Source organism: Alosa alosa, chromosome 16 (assembly GCF_017589495.1).
Source record: "Alosa alosa isolate M-15738 ecotype Scorff River chromosome 16, AALO_Geno_1.1, whole genome shotgun sequence".
Lineage (NCBI taxonomy): Eukaryota > Metazoa > Chordata > Actinopteri > Clupeiformes > Clupeidae > Alosa > Alosa alosa.
Window position 1 is genome coordinate 32,112,919 of NC_063204.1, and position 24,545 is coordinate 32,137,463.

Here is a 24,545-nt window from a genome sequence, read left to right on the forward strand (position 1 = left end):
AAACACAATATCAATTTATTTTTAGTTTAGGCTACGTGCAAACATAGTCATGGTAAGATAGTGGTTCACGTTTATGTTGTGTTTAAACCCCCTATTGCGTTAATTTATTTTTATTGGGCGTGCCCTGCCGTGCCGTCCACATCTCTTCAGCACAGCAGCAGCAATGGCAACTCTTCGTTGAACTTTTAAGTGGTGTTCAATGGTGTTGCTAAGTAGGCCGAGTTAGGCCTAAATCAACATTAAATTAGTTATTGAGAACATTTCAATTCACCCGACACTAATATATAATATATAATAATATTCAAAATGTTGAAAACTATTTCGGCATAGCCTATAAAGCAGTTTAATTAAATGGAATGTTAGTTGTAAACAAATGAGCTACTTGGTGAGGCTTGGCCTCACAGATGCGCTCGTGCCTTAGATGGCAGGAAAAATCTTCACGATAGGCCTATTAACTAACCACCTGATTCACGTTGGCTGGGGGGAAGGGGGGCCATCAGACATTTGTGCCCATTTATCCGGCCCTGCCCCCAACAAATCACACCTTCCCACCTCTGACAGCTTAAAAGAAGTCAAGAGGACTCCTTACTCACAGACCTATTCACAAACCTGCGGCATTTTGCCGTGTTTTGAAATCCTATGCAGCTAGGAGCTTCCAATCGTGAGGAAGCAATTTTGCAATGTAGGCATAGGCTAACTAACATGCAATAACGCCGCCAACAACCAAAACTAGGCTAATCATTGTCAACATGTAAATTAAATGTAACATTATTGTGATCAAATTAAAATGTTCTCTTTTGCAAACGTAGGCATAGTAACAGAATAATTTAATAATGTTACAAAGATACTACATCAATCCGTATGTTTCATTAGGCTACTAGGCTGTTTTGCCTTGATTCATTTAGGCTAGGCCTTTTTATTCAGGGCCGTATTCACAAAGAATCTTAAGGCTAAAAGTAGCTCCTAACTGGCGAATTTAGGAGCAACTCCTAAAAATAATGGGTGTTTCACTCCTAACTTTAGGACTCCTAATTTTTTCACAAAAAGTAATTCACGAAGCACAAGTGTAGCCCAGTGCATAAAGGGTTAACTTCTAAAAGCTAGCTGGCCAATGAGAGCGCGACCCCTGCGTCTCCACAGCAACCACAGAAAAACTTTTGAATGAAATCAAACGAAAGACACGAACTAACACGAACCAACGAGAATAATCTATCAATAAGAACTCAATAAGAAGAGAAAAGGTAATTATTTGATCCAATAATAAGTTAGAACATGGTGTAATATGATAAACATGATTAGTAATGAAATTAATATGATATAGAAACCTGAACGAGAACATAAACCTGACCGGAGGGAAAACGATTGACAGGACTAACGTTAAATCAAATGGATTGAAGGTACATATTTAACTGAAATATCTACAAGATTAGAACAAGACTAAATACAATAATAGTAATGTAGACATAATTATGATCGTAGACATCCAGAAGACAAAACTTCAAACAGAACTGCAACTTTCTGAACTGCCTGTACTGCATCGAATGCTGGCTTCGGTGAGTTCGTTTTTTTCCGTTAAAAGTTTATGCTAAGCTAGGTTTGCTACTAGAGCTACTGCTGGTGCAGCACCATAAAAAGCCTAACGATAGCTTGAACTCGGTAATGTTTAATAAACCTTTTAACATAGACCAGTTTCATATAATTTATTTATTGATTTAATTTATTTGATGTGACTATTTATTGGATGTTTTGTACTCTGAGACCTGGATACATGATTGTTTCTGGCCTGTATATTTACAGGTCAGGTTTTTTATAGTGGATAAAAGATCTGAATTGATGGCGAGCCTCCCAGAATCGAATCTGAACTTCCCTTCACCTTTCATTTCCCTTCACACCACTGTGGTAGGACTGTAAGACTGACCCAGACTGACCTTTTGACTATTCCCTGACTTAACCTCCTGATAACTTCTGAATGAACTGAATTAATTGATTGTGACACATTGATCGTTGATATTGATAATACATTTTGTTGAATTGATACACATACATACTATAATACACTGAATATTTATTGTATATATTTTTATTTTCTTGTACCATTGAAAGATCACATTGAATATTTTAGAACTTAGGTAAGATAAGGGTGCACCCGAATATAGAACCGTATATAGAACATCTGATATTGTTATTTATTGCACTGCACTTTGTTTTCTATTTATTTCAATCTATTCATTGTACTTATTGTTATTTATACCATTTTATTCATTCACTCCTTTTACTTATTAAATGTCATCATTATTCTAACATAAACTTTAGCTTGTTGCATCCATCTACCTCCAGTAGTCTTATCTAGAAACTTCTGATTCTGGTCCAAGTAACTAGACACAACCTAGAATATAGTAAATTGAGCCGAGTGCTACAGTGAAATATGGCGAGCCAGCCAGGAGGTAGATGAGTAATTTGCAATACTTTTTCACCATTTTGAAGTAGTAATTTAACAGTGTCTAGCGACCCAAAACCTTAGTATAAGTATTAACAATAATATAATACTAAAATTCTGATATTCACTGACTTTTAATAAACTGAAATCAACCTAAAAATATGGATATTGTTCAGAACCACGCTGTAAAAATTCCAAATGCCGTTTTAGTTAGAGGCATCACTGGAACAGAAAGAGATGAAGACATTTTAGATTTCCTCAAACAATATGGATCTATTAATCAAATAATACCAGTTGAGGATTTATCCTCAGAATTTTATCCAAGCTTAATTGTAGAATACAATTCAGGTGCTGCCGTAAAGGCTTTAGAACCCAAACTACCCTATGCTCATGGTGGTGGTGACAGTAGTTACCGAGTACAAGCTCTTAGCAGTGTTTACTCACAAACTGTAGTGTATAACACAACTAAAGCCTGCCTTACTGAACTCAAAGATATAGCCAAATGTAGTGGGAAAGATTTTGCTGAAGTTCTTAAAGAAATGATGTCCCAAATTAGTCAGTCAATTGCTGATTTACCCCATGCACCATCTAATGACACTGAGCCAAACCCTAGTTCACCTGCATTAGCTGCAGTAATAACAAAACCCCCTTGTAATGCTCGTCAGAGCTACACAGATACACCAATTTCCCCCACTCCACACACCAGAACCCTAAATACCACAGCTTTAACTGCCAATGATTTAAACCCTCCTGAAGTACAGCGAGTAGTAGTTGAGCACATTGTTAAAAGAGAAGACATTGGTCTGCAGATGCAGTCATGTCCTAAACTACGTGCCTTTTCTGGAAAAGCCCCCAGACCCCCTCATGAACCTGATTTTGACACCTGGCGTTCCAGTGTTGAACTTATGATGAGTGACCCTGCCATGTCAGACCTACAACGATCACGGAGAATACTTGAAAGCCTCCTGCCTCCTGCCACTGACATTGTCAAACATCTGAGCCCAAACAGTTTACCTGCTGCCTATCTTCAATTGTTAGATTCTGCTTATGGAACCGTTCAAGATGGCGATGAGCTGTATGCCAAGTTCATGGGCACATTTCAGGATGCTGGTGAGAAACCGTCCTCTTACCTGCAACGTCTGCAGGTAGCTCTGAATCAGGCTGTTAAGCGAGGTGGTGCTGGAAGTGAGGAAGCTGACAGACATCTTCTCACACAGTTCTGTAGAGGTTGCTGGGATAACGCCATTCTCTCTGAACTTCAGTTAAAGCAAAAGAAAACATGTCCCCCATCGTTTGCAGAGTTGCTTTTACTGCTGCGCACAGAGGAAGATCGTCATGAAACTAAAGAAATGCGTATGAGGCAACATCTAGGCGCCACTGGTAGGCAGAAAGTGTCAACACATGTGCAATCTGTGTATTGCGGTGACGAAGAACAGGGTGCATATGCTGCACTTAGCACACACACACAGGAACTTGCGAAGCAGGTAGCACAGATACAAAGCCAATTAGCAGCAATGACCCCAAAGCATAACACTAACACAAACAGAAATTCTAGTGGTCGATCATGGGAGAGAAAGAAAAATGAGGAACGAACAAGAGAACATGTTCAGCATACAATGCAAAATCAAAACTCTAAGCCCCGTCCCTGGTACTGTTTCAGATGTGGAGAGGATGGCCACATTAAGCCAAACTGTGATAGCCCACCAAACCCAGCTCTGGTAGCAGAGAAAAGAAAACTTTTAAAAGGTCGACAGGAGATGTGGGAAAGAGAAAACCCCAACTCCACTTATGACCATTTAAACTAGAAACAGTCTCTATTTCGGGGCGAATGGGGACTGTAGCTGGCAGATCATGTCCCGCTAAAACCAAGCACAAGCAGCGTGCCAATCTTAAACAGTCCTACGCTAGGAAACCAACATTTAAACTACCCAGAGGATTAGTAGGATCAAAATGTACAGCTTCAGTGAACATAGCTGGTGTCCAATGTAACTGCTTACTAGACATAGGATCTCAAGTAACCACAGTTCCAGACTCATTTTATCAACAACATTTTACAAGTCAAAACATCAAACCTCTTCATGACCTTTTAGAGGTTGAAGGTGCAGGAGGACAGTCTGTTCCTTATTTAGGTTACATAGAAATCCCAGTAACATTTCCCAGAGATTTCCTTGGAGTTGACTTTGAGATCCCCACTCTTGCACTTGTTGTTCCAGATATACATCCTGACGGTCAGTCGTCAGTATTAATAGGCACTAACACGCTTGATGTGCTTTATGAAAAGTATTCAGATATTGCGATCCCAAACCACCGACCCAGTCCTTATGGATATAGGGCCTTACTTAACACTCTGGAGTTGAGACACAAGCAAAACACAAATAGTGCTATAGCGTTAGTCACAACAGTTGGAAAGATTTATGCTGTCATCCCTGCAGGCCAAACAGTAGTCTTGGAAGGATCAGCTAATGCTCAGAGCGTTCCCACTGGCAAATGGGCCATCCCACCCAGTCTTCGTTGCCGGGTGGCCTGTGTGTCAAGAGTTGCTTAATTTCTGTCCCTACGAAGGCACCATATAAAGTTCCTGTTGTCATTACAAATGAATCAGACCATGATATCACAATCCCCTCTTACTGTGTGATTGCTGAACTTGCCACATTCCACTGCATCTTATCTCAACAAAGTGTTGCTAATAGAGAAACCATGAACACGACTCAAGAAACTGAGCTCAACTTTAACTTTGACAACTCTCCCATACCCCCTGAGTGGAAAGACCGTATTATCAATATGTTAAAAGGAATGCCTGAAGTATTTGCCCACCATGATTTAGATTTCGGTTGTACAGACAAAGTGAAGCATACCATCAAACTTCATGATGAGACCCCCTTTAAGCATCGTGCCCGGCCCATACACCCTCAAGACATTGATGCAGTTAGAAAACACCTCCATGAATTGCTTGATGCTGGTGTGATTAGAGAGTCTGAATCCCCGTACTCCTCACCCATTGTAGTAGTAAGGAAACGTAACAATGATGTCAGACTGTGTATAGACTACCGAAAACTCAATCTCCAAACAGTAAAAGATGCCTATGCCCTTCCCAATCTAGAAGACACTTTTTCAGCCTTAACCGGTTCTAAATGGTTCACTGTCCTTGATCTCAAGTCAGGATACTACCAAATTGAAGTTGATGAAGCAGACAAAGCCAAAACAGCATTCGTCACACCATTAGGATTCTGGGAGTTCAACCGAATGCCCCAAGGCATAACCAATGCGCCCAGTACTTTCCAAAGACTTATGGAAAAATGTGTAGCAGACATGAATTTAAGAGAAGTTTTGGTATTTTTAGATGACCTCATAATCTTTTCAAGAACTCTGGAGGAGCATGAAAGTAGATTGATGCGAGTGTTGAACCGTCTCAAAGAATATGGACTCAAGTTATCCCCTGAAAAGTGCAAATTCTTTCAAACGTCTGTGCGTTACCTTGGACATATAGTGTCTGAAAATGGAGTTGAGACTGATTCAGAGAAGATTAGCGCATTAAAAACCTGGCCAATTCCCAAAAATCTAAAAGGATTGCGTTCATTTTTAGGCTTTTCAGGTTACTATCGCAGATTCATAAAGGACCACTTAACGAACTGACCCGTGGATACCCACCAGTCCACAAAGGGTCAAGAACCAAAGGGAAACCCCAAAGGAATTCAGCAGTTGGGCATCCACCGAAAATAGAGGCAGTTGGGAATCCACCGAAAACCGAGGCAGTTGGGCATCCACCAAAAATAGAGGCAGTTGAGCATCCACTGAAAACCGAGGCAGTTGGGCATCCACCAAAAATAGAGGCAGTTGGGCATCCACCGAAAACCGAGGCAGTTGGGCATCCACCGAAAATAGAGGCAGTTGGGAATCCACCGAAAACCGAGGCAGTTGGGCATCCACCGAAAACCGAGGCAGTTGGGCATCCACCGAAAACCGAGGCAGTTGGGCATCCACCAAACAGAACAGGTTACTTTAACCCGAAGGAACCATTTGGCTCTCGCTGGACTCAAGCCTGCCAAGAAGCATTTGATACCATCATCTCAAAACTTACCTCAGCCCCAGTTCTTGGTTTTGCAGACCCCAAGCTACCATATGTCTTACACACCGATGCAAGTACCACCGGCCTTGGAGCTGCATTGTATCAGGAACAGGAAGGGAGATTGAGAGCCATAGCTTTTGCCAGTAGAGGACTGTCAAGAAGTGAATCACGCTATCCAGCTCACAAATTAGAATTTCTTGCCCTCAAATGGGCTGTGACAGAAAAATTCCATGACTATCTTTATGGAACCCAGTTCACTGTTTTCACCGACAGTAACCCAATGACATACATACTCACCACTGCCAGATTGGATGCCACTAGCTATAGATGGCTTGCAGCATTGTCAAACTTCACATTTAAACTCCAGTACAGAGCTGGCAAAAAGAATATTGATGCAGATGCCCTGTCCAGAAGACCACATGGCCAACTCTTAAATGACAGTCAATCCAAGAAAGAGCAAGAACGAATCCGGCACTTCACTCAGTTTCATCTGGACGATACAGAGCCCATGGGTGACATTGACCAGGATGTGGAGGTTGTGAAAGCCGTCTGTGAGAGCCGTCTTGTTAAAGTTTCACACGACCAGCACTACAGTGACTGTGGTATTACTCTTGTTGAGTCTCTTGCTGTCTCTGCAGATGCCCTTCCAGAGAGCTATGCCACAGAGAGTGACCATGGGTTACCAACCATCCCCTCCTTCTCACACTTTGAACTTAAAGAAAAGCAGAGAGCAGACTGTACCATCAGAGAAGTGATTGCTCAAATGGAATGTGGAGAAAAACCACCTCCCACAGTGCGCAAAGAGCTCCCCGACCTCCCTCTTTTGTTGCGGGAGTGGAATAAACTGGAATTACCGCGATGGGGTTCTGTACGGCAAAAGACATGATTCAGGTCACACCACATATCAACTTGTTCTTCCTGAAGAACTCAGAGAAACTGTTTTGCATAGTTTGCACAATGACATGGGACACATGGGAATTGATAGGACACTAGATCTTGTTAGAACCAGATTCTACTGGCCAAGAATGTCTGTTGACGTAGAGCACAAAATCAAGACCTGTGATAGATGTGTGCGAAGAAAAAGCCTTCCCGAAAGATCAGCCCCTCTAGTAAACATAAGAACATCAAGGCCATTAGAACTTGTTTGCATGGATTTCCTTACTCTTGAGCCAGATAGCAGTAACACCAAAGACATCCTGGTGATAACAGATCACTTCACAAAATTTGCAGTTGCCATCCCTACTCCCAATCAGAATGCTAGAACCGTTGCAAAGTGTCTATGGGACAACTTCCTTGTGTGCTATGGAATCCCTGAGAAGTTGCACAGCGACCAAGGACCTGAATTTGAATCTCGCCTAATTAAGGAGCTGTGTGAAGTATCAGGAATACATAAGATCAGAACTACACCATACCACCCACGGGGTAATCCAGTTGAGAGATTCAATAGAACATTGCTGAGCATGTTAGGTACCCTAGAATACAAGCAAAAGTCCCACTGGAAGGAGTTTGTTAAACCCTTAGTACACGCCTACAATTGTACCAAGAATGATGTAACCGGATTCACCCCATATGAGTTGATGTTTGGCCGTAAGCCCCGCCTGCCAGTTGACCTAGCATTTGGTTTACCCTTTAAAGAAAAACAAGAAAAATCCCATTCGCAGTATGTTCAAAATCTCAAATCTCGACTAGAGGAAAGTTACCAATTGGCCTCTCGCAATGCTCAGAAAGTTGCTGATAGAAATAAATCCCACTTTGACAAGAAAATTACCACTTCCATCCTTGAGATCGGAGATAGAGTGTTGGTGAGAAATGTGAGACTGCGTGGCAAGAACAAACTAGCGGACAAATGGGAAAAAGACATCTATGTTGTGGTTAAGCGTGCTGGAGACCTTCCAGTCTACACAGTAAAGGTAGAGTCCCGAGATGGCCCCATGCGCACCAGAGACCTCAGACATACAGGAGAACCTTCCAAGACGGTGACAAAGAAGAGAGCCCAATAGATTGCAGTACACACAGATGGGAAAACCCTTGATCTCAATTGTCCAAGCCCTTTTTCATGGCCTAACTGTAGCTTACACAGATGCTCTATCTGAAAGTGATGGCCCTGATTCACTCTCCTGTCCCTCAGTCCCTGTGATCCTCACTCAGCCCGGTCATTCATGCAACGGGACGTGCATGGGTTCAAGGGGGGAGGGTGTAGCCCAGTGCATAAAGGGTTAACTTCTAAAAGCTAGCTGGCCAATGAGAGCGCGACCCCTGCGTCTCCACAGCAACCACAGAAAAACTTTTGAATGAAATCAAACGAAAGACACGAACTAACACGAACCAACGAGAATAATCTATCAATAAGAACTCAATAAGAAGAGAAAAGGTAATTATTTGATCCAATAATAAGTTAGAACATGGTGTAATATGATAAACATGATTAGTAATGAAATTAATATGATATAGAAACCTGAACGAGAACTTAAACCTGACCGGAGGGAAAACGATAGGACTAACGTTAAATCGAATGGATTGAAGGTACATATTTAACTGAAATATCTACAAGATTAGAACAAGACTAATTACAATAATAGTAATGTAGACATAATTATGATCGTAGACATCCAGAAGACAAAACTTCAAACAGAACTGCAACTTTCTGAACTGCCTGTACTGCATCGAATGCTGGCTTCGGTGAGTTCGTTTTTTTCCGTTAAAAGTTTATGCTAAGCTAGGTTTGCTACTAGAGCTACTGCTGGTGCAGCACCATAAAAGCCTAACAATAGCTTGAACTCCTGTAATGTTTAATAAACCTTTTAACATAGACCAGTTTCATATAATTTATTTATTGATTTAATTTATTTGATGTGACTATTTATTGGATGTTTTGTATTCTGAGACCTGGATACATGATTGTTTCTGGCCTGTTACAGGTCAGGTTTTTTATAGTGGATAAAAGATCTGAATTGATGGCGAGCCTCCCAGAATCCCGAATCTGAACTTCCCTTCACCTTTCATTTCCCTTCACACCACTGTGGTAGGACTGTAAGACTGACCCAGACTGACCTTTTGACTATTCCCTGACTTAACCTCCTGATAACTTCAGAATGAACTGAATTAATTGATTGTGACACATTGATCGTTGATATTGATAATACATTTTGTTGAATTGATACACATACATACTAGGTAAGATAAGGGTGCACCCGAATATAGAACCGTATATAGAACATCTGATATTGTTATTTATTGCACTGCACTTTGTATTCTATTTATTTCAATCTATTCATTGTACTTATTGTTATTTATACCATTTTATTCATTCACTCCTTTTACTTATTAAATGTCATCATTATTCTAACATAAACTTTAGCTTGTTGCATCCATCTACCTCCAGTAGTCTTATCTAGAAACTTCTGATTCTGGTCCAAGTAACTAGACATAACCTAGAATATAGTAAATTGAGCCGAGTGCTACATAAGTCTGGGACAGCTTAAGTTGAGAGGACTCCTAACTCACTAAGACCTATTCATAAACAGCTTTTTTGTGGCATTTTACGTTGCGATGTTTTGAAATGCGTAGCCTATGCGCAACAGGAGCTTCCAATCACGAGGGAACAATTTTGCATTCATAAAAGGGATGCAAAGCCACCAACAACAACCAAAACTACTCATTGTTAACATGTAAATGAAATGTAAAGTTTCATTGTGAATCAAATTAAAATGTTCTCCTCTTTGCAAACGTAGCCTAGACATATGGTGACAGATTAATTTAATAATGTTGCAAAGGTAGGCTACTGCATCAATCCATAGGCTACTAGGCTATTTGTTTTGCCTTACTCTTTATTCATTTAGGCTAGGCCTTTTTATTCAGTTATTAATCATCTTCCGTCCTTCGCACTACTTGTGTAGCGCACGCATTCTCCGACCTGTCACCTGTCACTCATCATCGGAAGAGAGGTGTTTGGAATTCCCGCGTTACAATCGACAGCCAATCAAGGTGGTCACTTCAGTCAAGCTCGTGCCTGAGAAATGACGTCATCCATAGCCACGAAGACTCACTCCTAGTTTAGGAGTTGTCTGAAAGGCTTTGTGAATAACTTTTAAGAGCTAAAATCTTTAAGTGCGATTTAGGAGTAGCCTACTCCTAGTAGTAAGATAAAAGCCTTTGTGAATAGCCTACGGCCCCAGTTATTCATCATCTTCCGTCCTTGTGTAGAGCACGCATTCTGAGACCTGTCACCTGTCACTCATCATCGTAAGGGAGGTGTTTGGAATTTCCGCGTTACAATCATCAGCCAATCAAGCTGGTCACTTCAGTCAAGCTTGTGCATGAGTAATGACGTCATCCATAACAACGAAGACTAAAATCTTTTATTGCTATTTAGGAGTACTCCTAGTGGTAAGATAAAAGGCTTTGTGAATATGGCCCCTGGCGTCTAACCCAATGCATAGCCCATTTACACAAAATAATGGTTAAATATTACTGATGATCATTGTTATTTAAGAACATGCAGTGTGCGTACGGCACCAAAAACATCTTGCTCGTAAAAAATCATCATACCGCATATTGTGGCGGTCTGTTATTTAGCCTACTTACTGTAGTAGGCTGCGCAAACCACAGGCCTTTAGCCTATTTTGGGCATTCATTCAACCTTTATTTATTCTCGGAGGGTCATTGAGGGAAGCCCTCATTTTCAATGAAGCCAAGATTACAGAAGAGAAGCAAAGCGCTCCACAAACAAGACAACATTCGAGGCCTTCTGTTGAAGAATTTTATATAAAGCCTGCGCTAACAGTAATCCTCCTGCCCCTGATAGGCCTACCACAGCTGTGGATAGTGTGGAATGTTCAAGTAATAACACAATCAATGTGTGTCTCAATTGTCCCCAGCTGACCACCTCACACATTTCTCTAGATTTTTGCAAATGAACTTACATGACACAATGCCATAAAATATGCCAGTTTTAGGACACAGAATAATGTTTGTAATGATACCAGGTAGGCCTACGTTTAACAGTAACAAGTGTAATGAGCTATTCATTGTCGAAGGTGCATGGTGAAGTTAAATTCTTACTTTGGAAAACAAACATTTGCCGATATCATCGCCGATCATCAGAATATTGCAACAGATTCTGGACTGCAGGTAACTTAAGCCAGTGGTTCTCAAACTTTTATTTCATTCCCCACTTTGATCAAGGGGCATGACTGATGATAGTGGAGATAACGTGTTATCCCAAGGCTTTTGCAGGTCAGCATCTTCGACGGTAGTCTATTAAAAATATAAGTTTTCGATGTCCCAAACGGAGAGCCATACTTTATTGTTTTTAACGATCTCTATGCTACTCACAAAAATGATTACGAGCCAGTGGTTTTCAAACATTATGCGTGACTCGGACATCTAACTAAATGCAAAATGAGGACCAGTGTTTCGTCAAATTGCAAATAGCTATTCGTTTTAACGATTTTTTTATGATAGTATGAAGTGCTTTTTATGGGAGGGAAGTGGCGCGTCTGCAGTCAGCCAAATATGAATGTAATTCTGCGGCATAAAGCAGATGTATTTGTTTATTGTACAGAAAAATAAAAATGACATGTCAAGCAGTCAATTGACTACATTGCAGTCAAGAAGTAGGGCAAATTAAGACACTGTTTTGATTTGTGTAGTTGCGTTACCCCCAACACTGACAATAACAGACAGCAAATTAAGATATTTTTTTGTTTTGTGGAGCGGCACCGGTAGGCTATCAAAAGCAGATTTCGATTTTCGCTACCACCGTGTAGTCAAGCCTTAAGCCATACCCAAGTAGCCTTAATCGAGGTAATGTTTAATTACGATTTATTTTGTTATTGAATTCGTAGGCTGGGATTCCTCTCAGTAACAATTACGTTTAAAGGTAGCCTAGCCTCCTGCTTTTTCAGAAGGGGCGGCAGTCAGGCTACTGACAGAGCGATGTACAGTGGCAGAGCGACGCACAGTGGCTGAAAGTGGTACTAAAGCTTCACGCAGCTTCACGCCTCGTAATGCGCGACTGAAGTGGCCATTTGAAAGCGATGCCCACTGTAGGCTGGCCAAGTGTGTAATTCTGCGGCATAAAGCAGATGTATTTGTTTATTGTACAGAAAAATAAAAATAACCTGTCAAGCAGTCAATTGACTACATTGCAGTCAAGAAGTAGGGCAAATTCATTTACGAAACCAAAACGTGGGTCATAGTTGTCTAAGCCTCTATTGCGTAGCCTGTTAAAAACGTCGCTAGATAGTATTAAATCGCCAACAACATTGTTTTCTGCAGAAGCCTACCCTAGGCTACAGATTAGTTCTGAACAGTTATTTCTCTACTGGCTCAATTATCAAAAAGGTGCTTTCTCTTCGTTCTCCGCAAATTAAGCAGGTAGTTCCGTAGAGAGACGTTAGAATAAATTAGCATTAGCGATTGACAACGTTGTGATAAGTGGGCTATAACACTAACTTTGCAAAGTTAACTTGAATGCATCAATTTTGAACAAAGTTGTGTAGGCTACACCGCGCCAGTTGTAGTCTGCATTAACAGTTCTTGAAGACGCTGTTTTGATTTGCGTAGGGGAGGTGCGGGCTGAAGCCAACCTGTTTTAGGGAGAGGGGTGCAAGGAGAGAATGCATGCTCTATCCTGCGCATATCTCTACAATGAAATAATGTGTCTAGGCTAATCTATATTTTCAATAAGCAATCACTGCATGCCTATGGAAACAATAAGTGAATATATTAGAGATATCAAGAGTAACGCAGGAATGGACGTTACAGTTATTCAGTAACTGTAACAAATTACTGAAATTTGAATTGTACTTTGTAACGTGTTACCCCCAACACTGACAATAATGTAGACAGCAAATTAAGATATTTTTTCGTTTTGTGGAGCGGGGTAGGCTATCAAAAGCAGATTTTGATTTTCGTTAACCACTGTGTGGTAGCCTAAATCGAGGTCATTTTTAATTATGCATGATTTATTTTGTTATTGAATTCGTAGGCAGGGATTCCTCTCGGCAACAATTATGTTTAAAGGTAGCCTCCTGCCTTTTCAGAAGGGGCGGCAGGCAGGCTACTGACAGAGCGACGTACAGTGGTAGAGCGACGCACAGTGGCTCAAAGTGGTACTAAAGTTTTACGCAGCTTCACGTCACATAATGCGCGACTGAAGTGGCCATTTCAAATAATGCCCACTGTACATACTGTCAGTATATACATATACATAGATACATACTGTCAGTATATACAGTATATTTATGTTTAATGTGGTGTATAGGCTAGGGCTAATTGAGTGCCCACTGGTTGTGTGTAGGTGCAATTGAGTGCCTGTCACTATAAGAAATACGTGAGAGTAATTATGACCGCCGCTAGCGTAGCTTCAAGGTAACAGAGGGGTGCAGCACATACTGTAGTGGACCGTGTTTGCCAGCTCGCGTGATCCCACGCCATTGCCAAGTAACCTACTTTAAAGCAATAATATGTTGAAATCTAGCAAATAACTACACACAAGCAAAAGGTATGAAACAACACCAACAGCCTAGTTTCCACAAAAACTTGCTAATGCGCTAACTGGCATTTATTTGAAATGTTGTCACCAAAGTTGTAATGTGAAAGCTTTGTTTCACGGTATGTTCTGATAACTTCTGAACTACATAAAGACATTAATCTTTCACTAGTGTAGTGCCCGTTCAAACATGCTATTCCTGTAGCCCAATTACATGCCTGCAGGTAGGCCTGATTTAAGAATAGGATAATAGGGAAAAAACACATACACACTGCATGAAAAGTGGGATTTTCGTCCCCGTAAACACCCGGAAATCTCCCTAATTTTTGACAGTTAACGTCAATTTACAGCCTGCGAACGTCGCGTTTGTCTGTGCCACATATTGTTGGAAACGAAAACTATGACGTATGTGGGGAGCTCGCAGAGTGCCAATGACTCTAATTAGCATATGAATAGCAGCAAAATCGTGGCTGGCTTGAATTTCCTTACTCTGTATTGGATAAAACCACTCCTTTAAACAAGAAACATCACTCGTGATTGGTTGGCAGATCTGTCACTATTGGTCACCCTGGGTCATTATGAATGTAAACCCCATATATATATTCATATACTTATGATATGCTATTATGTTGTATATTAATGTCATTGTTAGGCTACTACACATTATTACCATCAAGGACATGATTGAATTTATTGAGGAAAGGAAAATTTGCCAGGAACATGTTTATTCAAAGAAAGAGCTTTATTAGCACAGACACACAACTACAAAGCGAGATCTGCACTCACAACAAATGGTAAGCTCATGAGAAGCCCAAAATCCACAAAGTGGCTGTTTGCCGCCTCGGAGCAGTAGGTAACTGGTGGCATACTGTCTGAATTTGGTCCGTTTTGGAGATGTCTGTGGTGCGTAGCCCTGTAGGCTACTTCAGAGTTTGTCTCGCTTCCAGCAGCTGTAAAAACAATCAATAAAGACAATCAGTACTGCACGATGCACTGTGTAGGCTATGGAAACAACACATCTAATGCACCTGAAAAATAGTCACCAAAAACAGATCTTACCCTCTTTCTTCTCGATCGTCTCCCAAGCTCCCAACTCTTCACAGCTTCCGCCTGCGATGCAAGGTCTGGTTGTTTACCTGAAGCCCCTGCGTACTGTCTCGTAATAGGTCTCACAGGCAGCTAGAAATTGTATCTATTTCCTTATAGCCTACAGCAGAATGAAAGCATATTCTTTAAACCTTACCCTTGCTCCGGTTCGTAGCGCCTACAATTTGCCTCCCAAGTGAACCCTGGTAGGCTACGGCTGAAGGATACCACGGCTCTGATTTCCCAACGGCTGATGTCACTTCTCCTGGCACAACCTGGCACTAGATGATCCAACGCTCACCATTCCTCCAAGCAAAGGGAAGTGCTCGTTTCAAGGTCCCCTCTTCTAGAAGGAATGACCGAGCGCCAACGATCACGGATGCATTGTCTATGAACCACATTCTTACATCCAAGTAAATTGAAGTAGCCTAACCAAACTGTAGGCTAGCCTTTCTGTTTGAATTTGCCGGCAAGCCGCACGCTGACTGTTTACCCTATCAGCTGGTAAGCTGATTACTGGCGGAAGTGACGGGCGGGTCTTCCACTGCTCACCAGAGGAATTGTCTCCCCTGCTGGCGTAGGGGCGTAACGGTTGGACTTAACTTGTGGCATATGGACTGAGACTGTTCTGGACTGTGTAAATAGCCTACTACCCGGGAAAATGAGTGAAATTCTCATTGTGTTGGTGGGAAATCCGAATCTAAACTTGAGTCTATCGACTGTTTTAAGTCGGGTTACATTATTGGAGCTTGCAGGGAACAGACAGATGTCATACCCAGCATCATTTCTGCCTATTGAGCGTATTGCTGGGAGTTGTGGTTAACTCATCCACTGTGCATTTAAGCAAGACCAAAGAAAAGGTCACAGTCATGCCACTATGCACAGTGGTTGAGATCTAGGACAGTGTTTCTCAAAGTGTGGTCCGGGGACCACTGGTGGTCCGCAAGCTATCCCAAGTGGTCCGCGAGCAGACGTGGTAAAATATAATAAGGATGAGTTGTTTGCCATATTGAACCAACTTGTATGTAAATCCAAACAGTTCTGCAACACTGCCTATGTAAGCTATGTCAGTTTAAATCATATGACTCCTCTGACACAATAAGCAAGGTGCAAAGACAATAAGCAAGGTGGTTTAGTGAGTAAGCCTATTGTGTAATAAACTGTTGAAGTACTACTCTTTTTTAGCTAGGTGGTCCGTGAGGTTTTTTTTTATTGATTAAGTGGTCCTTGGTCTGAAAAACACTGAGAGAGAAACACTGCTCTAGGAGACTGTGATGTTTGCATGGAATGCACCTTCTACCTTTGTGGCAAAGCCTGATTAAAACTAATTGTTGAAATAAATAGTTTTGTGTATCTTTTTTAGATAACTTTGGCCATTGCTAATGACACAGTAATGAATCTAGCATACTTTCATTAAATAAGGCCATCCTTAAAAATATTTTTGTTTGCAGTAACAGTCAAAAAAAAATAAAAATGGGTCGGTAGGTAGGTCAATATTTTTTTTTTCAAGATTCAAAGTAAAAAAAAAAGTTCAATTTTGGTCATGTTGATTACCTAGGAATGAATTTACACAAATGTGCATATCGTGATGTAACTGACTGGGTCTTCAACCCGTGCCTTCAGGCGCACCATTGCAAACCTCATTCTGATGCAGGTTATATAGACCAGCCTTTCTCAAACTTCTTTGACCTGAGGCCCGGTCATGGCAGACTTTTGGGTCATAGGGCTCATCTACATGTACCCAGAAAGAAGGCCACAATAGCTCTTGGCCACGTTATATTGAAATTTGACTATACAATAGGCCTACTCAATGCTATACAGTGTATTATACAGTCTCTGCTCTGTTTCTAAGGAAGTTCCAAAAAACAACGTCATTCTATTAAGTTTCGTTAAATAAATAAATAGCCTTCCAACAGGTTGAAGCGGAGCTTTGATACCAACGTTATCGATTAGTTTCAGTTTCTCTCGCAAGACGCCGCGCATTGAATGAATGCTCATACCACCACTTAATTGTAGGGCTCCATGTTTAATGACATCGATAGCAGAAACGTTTGTTTTTTTTTTTTCGTCGATCCGCGGTTTCTTGATCAACTGCGCAGCAAACATCAGATGAAGCACCGGGCCTAATTTCACTCCACGACTCAGCAGTCTCCATGTTGCGGACCCATATTTTGAGAAATGCTGAATAGACCACAACCAATTTCAATACTCCGACACGGTCACCGCTAGACTAGGGGGAGAAGGGATGAGAAAAGATCTGGCCACAGTTCTTCCAGAACCGTAACAGTGTTATCAGTTTGTGTGAATGAAACGAAGTGACATCGTAAAACCAATGGTGTAGAGATGGCGCCACAGGTTTTTTTAAGTGAGCCACGTTTGCATGTAGGCAATTTATATTCACAATACTTGGGCCTACTAAAATAACTATTATTTTTATTGCATTTGTATTGGTTGTTTAGAGTAAAAAAAACAATCGGTCGGTATTAAGCATAAGTTTACAACCGGCAAAGTCGGTCGGAAGGGGGGGAAAAAAAAAAAATATTTGGGTCGGTTCTAAATTGACAGGGTCGGTCGGGTTACGGCAAACGAAAATATTTTTAAGGATGGCCCAAATCAATTCAAGCTCAAATGTACGAGTCTAGTTAGGCTATACTGAGCCTTATCTATTTATACCTGAGCTTTTGAAGTTAATACCTTTTAGAAAAATGTCACCTGGGGTAAAACTCCCCCTGCTACACTTTTCGGTGTGTAGTCAGTCGTATACCTGAACTAGTGAACTTCCACGACAATCTACAGTGCCGCATAGTCTACTGACGAAAATCCCACTTTTCATGACACTTACGCACACACATTAAACACACACACACACACGCAAAAGTTGCAAGAGTAGGGGATGGTAAGAGATGGAGAGAAATTGACAAGGTGATTTATTTTCTCGAAGAGCATGTACAGAACTAAGCGGCGCTCATATTTGTGTAGGCCCTACCGCTATGCGGTAAGTGTAGCCTAATTTGTAGCGAACTATCACGGAGATACGCAGTCAGATTAGAATGATGGCATTTGATCGGGATAGAACGTTCTATAGACCCTTTCAACAATCAAAACAAAAACAATGCTTGAACGTTCTATTTGGGCCCCAATCTACTTCCTCTGCATTAAGATAACATATGGAATGTTCAAAAGGAAGTCTTGTGGGGCCAACTATGATGCTGATAATGGAACTCTCCATTAAATTGTGGGTCCATAAAATTATAAACACATTTAAGTAGGTCTATTTTGTACAACTATTTGTTTCAGAGTAGGCTACTTGCAAGGCATCATTTGAAAACGTGTTTTCTTCTGTCTGTAAATGCATTTATTTAATTTCTAGCACGAACTATCGCGTTATATGCAGTCAGAATGATGGCATTTGATCGTGCCAAGCGTAATGAGGTTCAAAGTATTACGGACATACATGTTCTGAACATATTCTGTTCGTTGACCTGGTTATGCACCCAGGTTATCGTCTTTGGACATCCTACTGTAGATTTATTTTTTGTACAACATTTTACAACATCTCATCTCTGATTCCCACAAAAATTGGGGTTTTGCCCCATGAGCAATAACCAATTCACACCCATCAGGGAAGATGGTTAATGTAGGCTAATTGTCACAGACACTAAAGGAGATAGGAGAATGTTGCTTATAATGCGACGATCACACAGGACAAATAGGTTTACCCTGTGGCTGATTGAAGAAAGTTGTGAACTGTCGACCCATCTGAATGCGAGAGGAGATCAACTGCGTTCCTCTGAGACGTAGACCACTCAACATCGTGCCCAACATTAATTACAACTGCTTCTTCTTCTTCTTCTTTTTTTTTGGCTGTTGGCACACAGGTTTTAGGTGCATTACCGCCACCTTCTGAATAGGAGTGTGGGTCTGGATTCTACATCATTAAATTCTATGGAATAATCCTGTTGTAATAAAAAATACATCTAAAACATTGTAACCCAGAATTTCTTTGCAATATATCAGTAACATTCAGATTTATCTTTACTTCCGTTAGTTGTTCTATTAGTGTGTGTCGTTCCTGATTGTATTTAGGACAACATTCTATAACATGTTCTATGGTTTCTTGATTGCCACTCTCACCATCAGCATGCTTTCTCTTTAGAACTAGTGTGCTGTTCAACCCTGTCCATACCATGTCCATACCTCATTCTTGAGACAATATCCTCCTCCTGCTTGCTTCTGCTGGTATTCCTGCTCCACCCAACATTCTTTTGAATTAGGCCTATATGTCTTCCTGTGTCTTCGTTGTCCCATAAATATTGCTATACCCTTATTCTTAGCTTTAATCATGTTTTTAATGTCTGCTTTGTTATATTGTACATGAATATCAATGCTGTCTTGTTTTGTTGCCTGTAACATAGTATTGTTGCCAGCATACTTGTCTGCAACTTCATTCCCCATTACTCCTACATGCGCTGGGACCCAACCCAAAACGGTGTTGACTCCTGACTTTATTAACCAATTCACTAATTGTTATATACCATATACAATAATTTGCCTGGATTCAGAGTGTAAATTCTTTATACTTACTAAAGCTGAGCTTGAATCAGACCGTAGTAGCCTACACCTTTCTCCTCCACCCACAATAAAGCCAACCATAGCAATTAACACAGCAAGATCATCACTAATTGGCATTTATCAGTTTTAATTCAGGGATTGCATATTATTCCACCCCTACTTTCTTGTTTATTTTTGATGCATCTGCAGCACAATGTGTACCCAAATATTATTTCCATATTTTTCTCTCACATACATTTCAAATGTACAATTATCAGTGGTAACCCCATTCTCTCTTTCTTCCAGTAGTGTTAGATCTATTGCTACCTCTTCAGCATCCATGGAGGAACACTTGAATATATGTTAGACTTACACTTAATGTAGTAACTTCCAGTTCTCTTGCAATATATTCTATTGTCCAACCAAAACTGCACTCTTGTTTTTTCTTCTTCTCTTGACAGGGCATTAGAACGTTCTGACTAGGATGGTCCTCTTTATGACCCTTCAAGCTTGCCCAATAAACTAGGGCCAACTGTTCTCTTCTTAACCTAAGAGGCATCTCTCATCTCTATCTGGATTGCAGACACAGGTGTGGTCTTCTATGCCCACTATATAATCTCAAAGTGTGATACTGTATCAAATCCAGTTTACTTAACTGAGTTGCAGAAGCAGATCCATATACTAAACATCCATAATCAAACACTGATCTTATTAATCCTATATAAATAGTTTTCACAGCTGGTCTACTTGTACCCCCATTGGACATGAATTGCCCATGTAAGCATCTTATCAAACCATAGACCTAGATCAGGGGTGGGCAAACTTTTTGGCTCAAGGGCCACATTGGGTTTTTAAAATTGTCCGGCGGGGCCGCACAACAAACCCCTTTCCTTTTAACAGTTTCTTATAAGGAGATATCAATGATCGACAATGACAAGCCAGCTGGAACCTGCGACTCTCTCTCCCTCTCATGAGTGCAGACGCGTTCCCAATTAAATGGATCGCATAATGTTCACGTTAAATCTGCTGCAAAAGAGATAACTAAGAGTTAACTTAGTTTAACATGATGTTTTGACATTGACATTGTAAACGTTCTCTAAGGAGAGTGAAAAGCAGTTTGCAGTAAAGCTAACCAACGCCGTCTATCGCAGGAAAAAATAGCGAGCAGCCTGATAACCAAATGAAATGTGTTTAACCAGAGGGGCACATTAAAACGGCAACAAATGATTAAAGATTATAAACTTTATTTTACTTTAAAATCATATTTACATTTATTTTGAGTGAGTGCAGGTGCAAGAGAGGTAGGGTCATAAAAAAATGAAAAATACAGTACAGGGTGTCAATTCCACAGTTGAGTCCACACTTAAAGGAGAATTCCGGTGTGATATTGACCTAAAGTGTGTTGAAACATGATACCGAGTGTGAACGTATGTCTCATAGCCCATCTCCGCTTGTCCCCTGCACTCCAAAATCTGGCGCTAGTTAGCCGATGCTACCAACAGCTTTTTCAATGGTGGTGCTTCGGCATCGGGCTAGCCATGCAAATAAATCACTGTTTTACACCATTTACGAGGCTCTATGTATCTCCACATTTCATTGGTAGACTTTTGAGGGCCCTGACATTTAAAACGAGACATTGAGAACTTTGAAAAAGCACTGGTAGTTTACTTACAAGACGATTTATACAGACAGTATCTTCACGAAGTTTAGCGTTTGCAGTCATCTTGAATTTAGTCACGATAAGTCGAGCGACGAGTAAGAATGAACAGGTATGATAAGGGATCAGATTCCAAAAATAATTCAGTGGAAATGCATGGATTCCAGTTTCTTCCATTAGCAGCAACTGGAATCCATGCATGCGTATATAACCTACCGGGATCGGTGAAAAATAGGCTACTGTAAAAAATGTATTTGTGTTTATGGAACATTACATTGTAATCGATCACGTTTTTATCATGATGTCTAACATAAGTAAAACATTGCCATGAATCTACTACCCACAAAATACCACAACACTTTGCTTACAAGGCAGTAATCTTGACCAATCAGAGCATGTAAACAACCAGGTCAAGACAGAAATTCCACTCGGCAGCGCTCGGGTTCATCCGCGGAAAAAAAAAAAAACGATCGTGAAGATGTCTTTTCTGGTATTTGAGATGTTTTCTTTGTTTATTTTAGTTTGGTATGCATGTGAATGAATAATATAATGATCAGAAAAAAGTTCATTGACAATTTATTGTTGCTCTACTGAACTTTTTTTTAAAAAACGCTTTTTGTATTTTTGGGGTGGTTTTAGATAAGGTATGTCTACACATTATATATTTTTTAAGATATAATTACATATTAAGAAAGCAGAGATTCTGCTGAATAAAACGATACCAAACACTTAGGGCAGAAATTTGTATGGCAGTGATAAAAATGACTAAAACCGAGGGTATGCTAAAATGGTCAAAATGGGCTGCGACTCCCAAGGGTTAATATTATGGCCTGTCCATCTTGAGCAGCCACCTGTAAAACAATCTTAAGAATGCCATCTTGGCAACAGTAATCATAGATATTCAAATCATCAGTACATGTATACAGTATATACATGTATACATTCTAAGCATGGACACAGGCATGACAGGTCAATGCCAAGTTAAAAATGTAATTGACAGTTATAGTTAGGCTGAGATAGGATGTCTAAGGTAAGATAGAATACAGCCATAAGTTAAGAAGTTGCTTCTGTAATAATAAGATAGAAATGTTCTTATCTTTGAAAGTGAAGTTAGGATAGGACAAGCAGTTAGGATTATATTTTTGTAATGAGCCCCCTGACATCTGTAGGTCTGAAACCCTATTCCATCTCTGTTTAGGGTGGATTTTTTGTAGAAACATGCTTCCTAACTGCATTTAGGAGGAAAATCCTATCTTATGATAGGAATGTAGGCATTACAGAGCCGTCCTAAGTTATACATTTCAGAAAGTTAGAAATCCTAGGTTACTACGATACAGACTAGGGCTGAGACAATGAATCAACATTATTGCTGTATTTGACTAAATAAATTAATCAACATGAAGTAAGTATAAGTATAGTATAAGTCAGGGGTCCCCAACCTTTTATGTACCATGGACCGGTTTGATTCCTATTTTTTTTTCACGGACCGGGGGTGTGTGTGTGTGTGTGTGGGGTTTGGGGAAAGAAAAGAACTAGCTCCAGTTATGTATGAACAGTGAAGGAACGATCTCTTGTGAAAAACGTGAACTTGAAGAAGTGAAAATTGAACAATATGAACTATGAATATTGAACAACTTGAAGCTACATCTATAAGTGTGAACATGCTTAACAACATATGGGAACAAAACATGGGAACTAAACGTGCATTACGAATATAATCAGTGGGAGCCCTGCTTGTTTCCCTGCAACAAGAAGCTTCCATCTGGAGGTGATGGAAGACAGTGACACCCTCAGTGTGTTTGAAATGTCCAGTCGATTGCGCAATTTGTCTAGTTGCAGTCATTGCGAAAACCCGCCTCGCATAGATACATACGTGGTGGGAAACATTTTCAGCTTTTACGGCTATCTCGGGATATTCTGCTTTGGTTTTGATCCAAAAACCCGCCAGAGAGGTTTCCTTATACACACTCTTAAGACCACCGTCATTTGGAAATTTCGATCAACTGCTCTTCCTCCTGCGCTGACAAGTTAGGACTATTCGGGATATTGACAAATGGGTTGCGGACCCACTCATTGGTTTGCCGTGAATCTTTGAAGGATGGGAAGTAACGCTCAAACTCATTTGAGAGCGCAACAAGGTGATCGCGCACCAGCTGCGAGAGAAATGGCCCTGCCTCAGTCTCTCCCAAAACCCCCACTTCTTTTTGGAACATATCAAATACACCCCGGTCCACTCGTCGTCCCTACAAATCAAGCTTGGCTTTAAATGCAGCGACTTTATCTGCCAGTTTAAAGACAGTCGTCATTCTCCCCTGGAGTGACAGGTTGAGGTCATTAAGCAACCCGAATATGTCACACAGGTAAGCGAGTTTTGACACCCAGTCCTCATCACTAAAATGTGCAGCTAACGGTGACTTTTTTTCTGCTCTCGCAACTCAAACACTCTGGCCAGTGACCTGCTAAAGATGCTTGTTTTTTGTTGCTCATTCTAGCAGTTTAGCTAACTTCTTGTGACACTACCGTTCGCCAAGAACTGATCAAGTGAAGTGAGCTGACCTGAGGCTGCGCAGCGCTGAAGGCAATATGTAAAAGTGTTGAAGGCGGGACAGACAGACGTAAGAAAATAGACCTTGCAAAATGCAAACATGCGCGCAATCAAACAACTGCATATATGCCTATGCCATGTAAAAACGTGACATTATTGCGAATTAAATTTAGTTTAGTTTGCATGCATTTTTTTTTAAAACTCATGTCGTAGGCTACGGCCCGGTTAGGAATGTCCTGCGGCCCGGTATCGGGCCGCGGCCCGGTGGTTGGGGACCGCTGGTATAAGTATATATATACTCTTTTGATCCCGTGAGGGAAATTTGGTTTCTGCATTTATCCCAATCCGTGAATTAGTGAAACACACTCAGCACACAGTGAGGTGAAGCACACACTAATCCAGGCGCAGTGAGCTGCCTGCAACAACAGCGGCACTCGGGGAGCAGTGAGGGGTTAGGTGCCTTGCTCAAGGGCACTTCAGCCGTGCCTACTGGTCAGGGCTCGTACCGGCAACCCTCCGGTTACAAGTCCGAAGCGCTCACCATTAGCCACGGCTGCCCTCATGTTTTCTATTGACACATGGAAACAAAAGGATGTAGATTTATTAACACTGAGACTCATCGCCCAATTAATTAGATATAGTTCTTACAGCTGCTGATTGTCTTTTTTTATTTTGAGAAATAAACATTTTACTATCTGATTATACCAT

The 24,545-nt window shown here is 40.8% G+C and overlaps 1 protein-coding gene and 3 long non-coding RNA genes across 4 annotated transcripts in view; 3 read left to right on the forward strand and 1 right to left on the reverse strand.

The window, feature by feature from the left end:
• The window catches only part of sugct (succinyl-CoA:glutarate-CoA transferase), a 192,306-nt gene extending 173,373 nt beyond the window's left edge, over positions 1-18,933 (reverse strand). Inside the window, exon 1 of the mRNA XM_048266346.1 lies at positions 18,804-18,933. Coding sequence (XP_048122303.1) covers positions 18,804-18,909 — 106 coding nt within the window. The 5' untranslated portion in view covers positions 18,910-18,933. The remainder of the gene's footprint in view (positions 1-18,803) is intronic.
• On the forward strand, positions 1,152-1,853 carry LOC125309422. Its single transcript, XR_007196131.1, has 4 exons — positions 1,152-1,241; positions 1,322-1,397; positions 1,480-1,553; positions 1,798-1,853. It is a non-coding gene; the product is annotated as an uncharacterized LOC125309422 (long non-coding RNA).
• Positions 1,859-9,849, forward strand: LOC125309423. The gene is made up of 2 exons (XR_007196132.1): positions 1,859-2,129; positions 9,678-9,849. It is a non-coding gene; the product is annotated as an uncharacterized LOC125309423 (long non-coding RNA).
• Positions 8,996-9,586, forward strand: LOC125309421. Its single transcript, XR_007196130.1, has 3 exons — positions 8,996-9,026; positions 9,109-9,182; positions 9,422-9,586. It is a non-coding gene; the product is annotated as an uncharacterized LOC125309421 (long non-coding RNA).
• Positions 18,934-24,545: the final 5,612 nt, after the last annotated feature.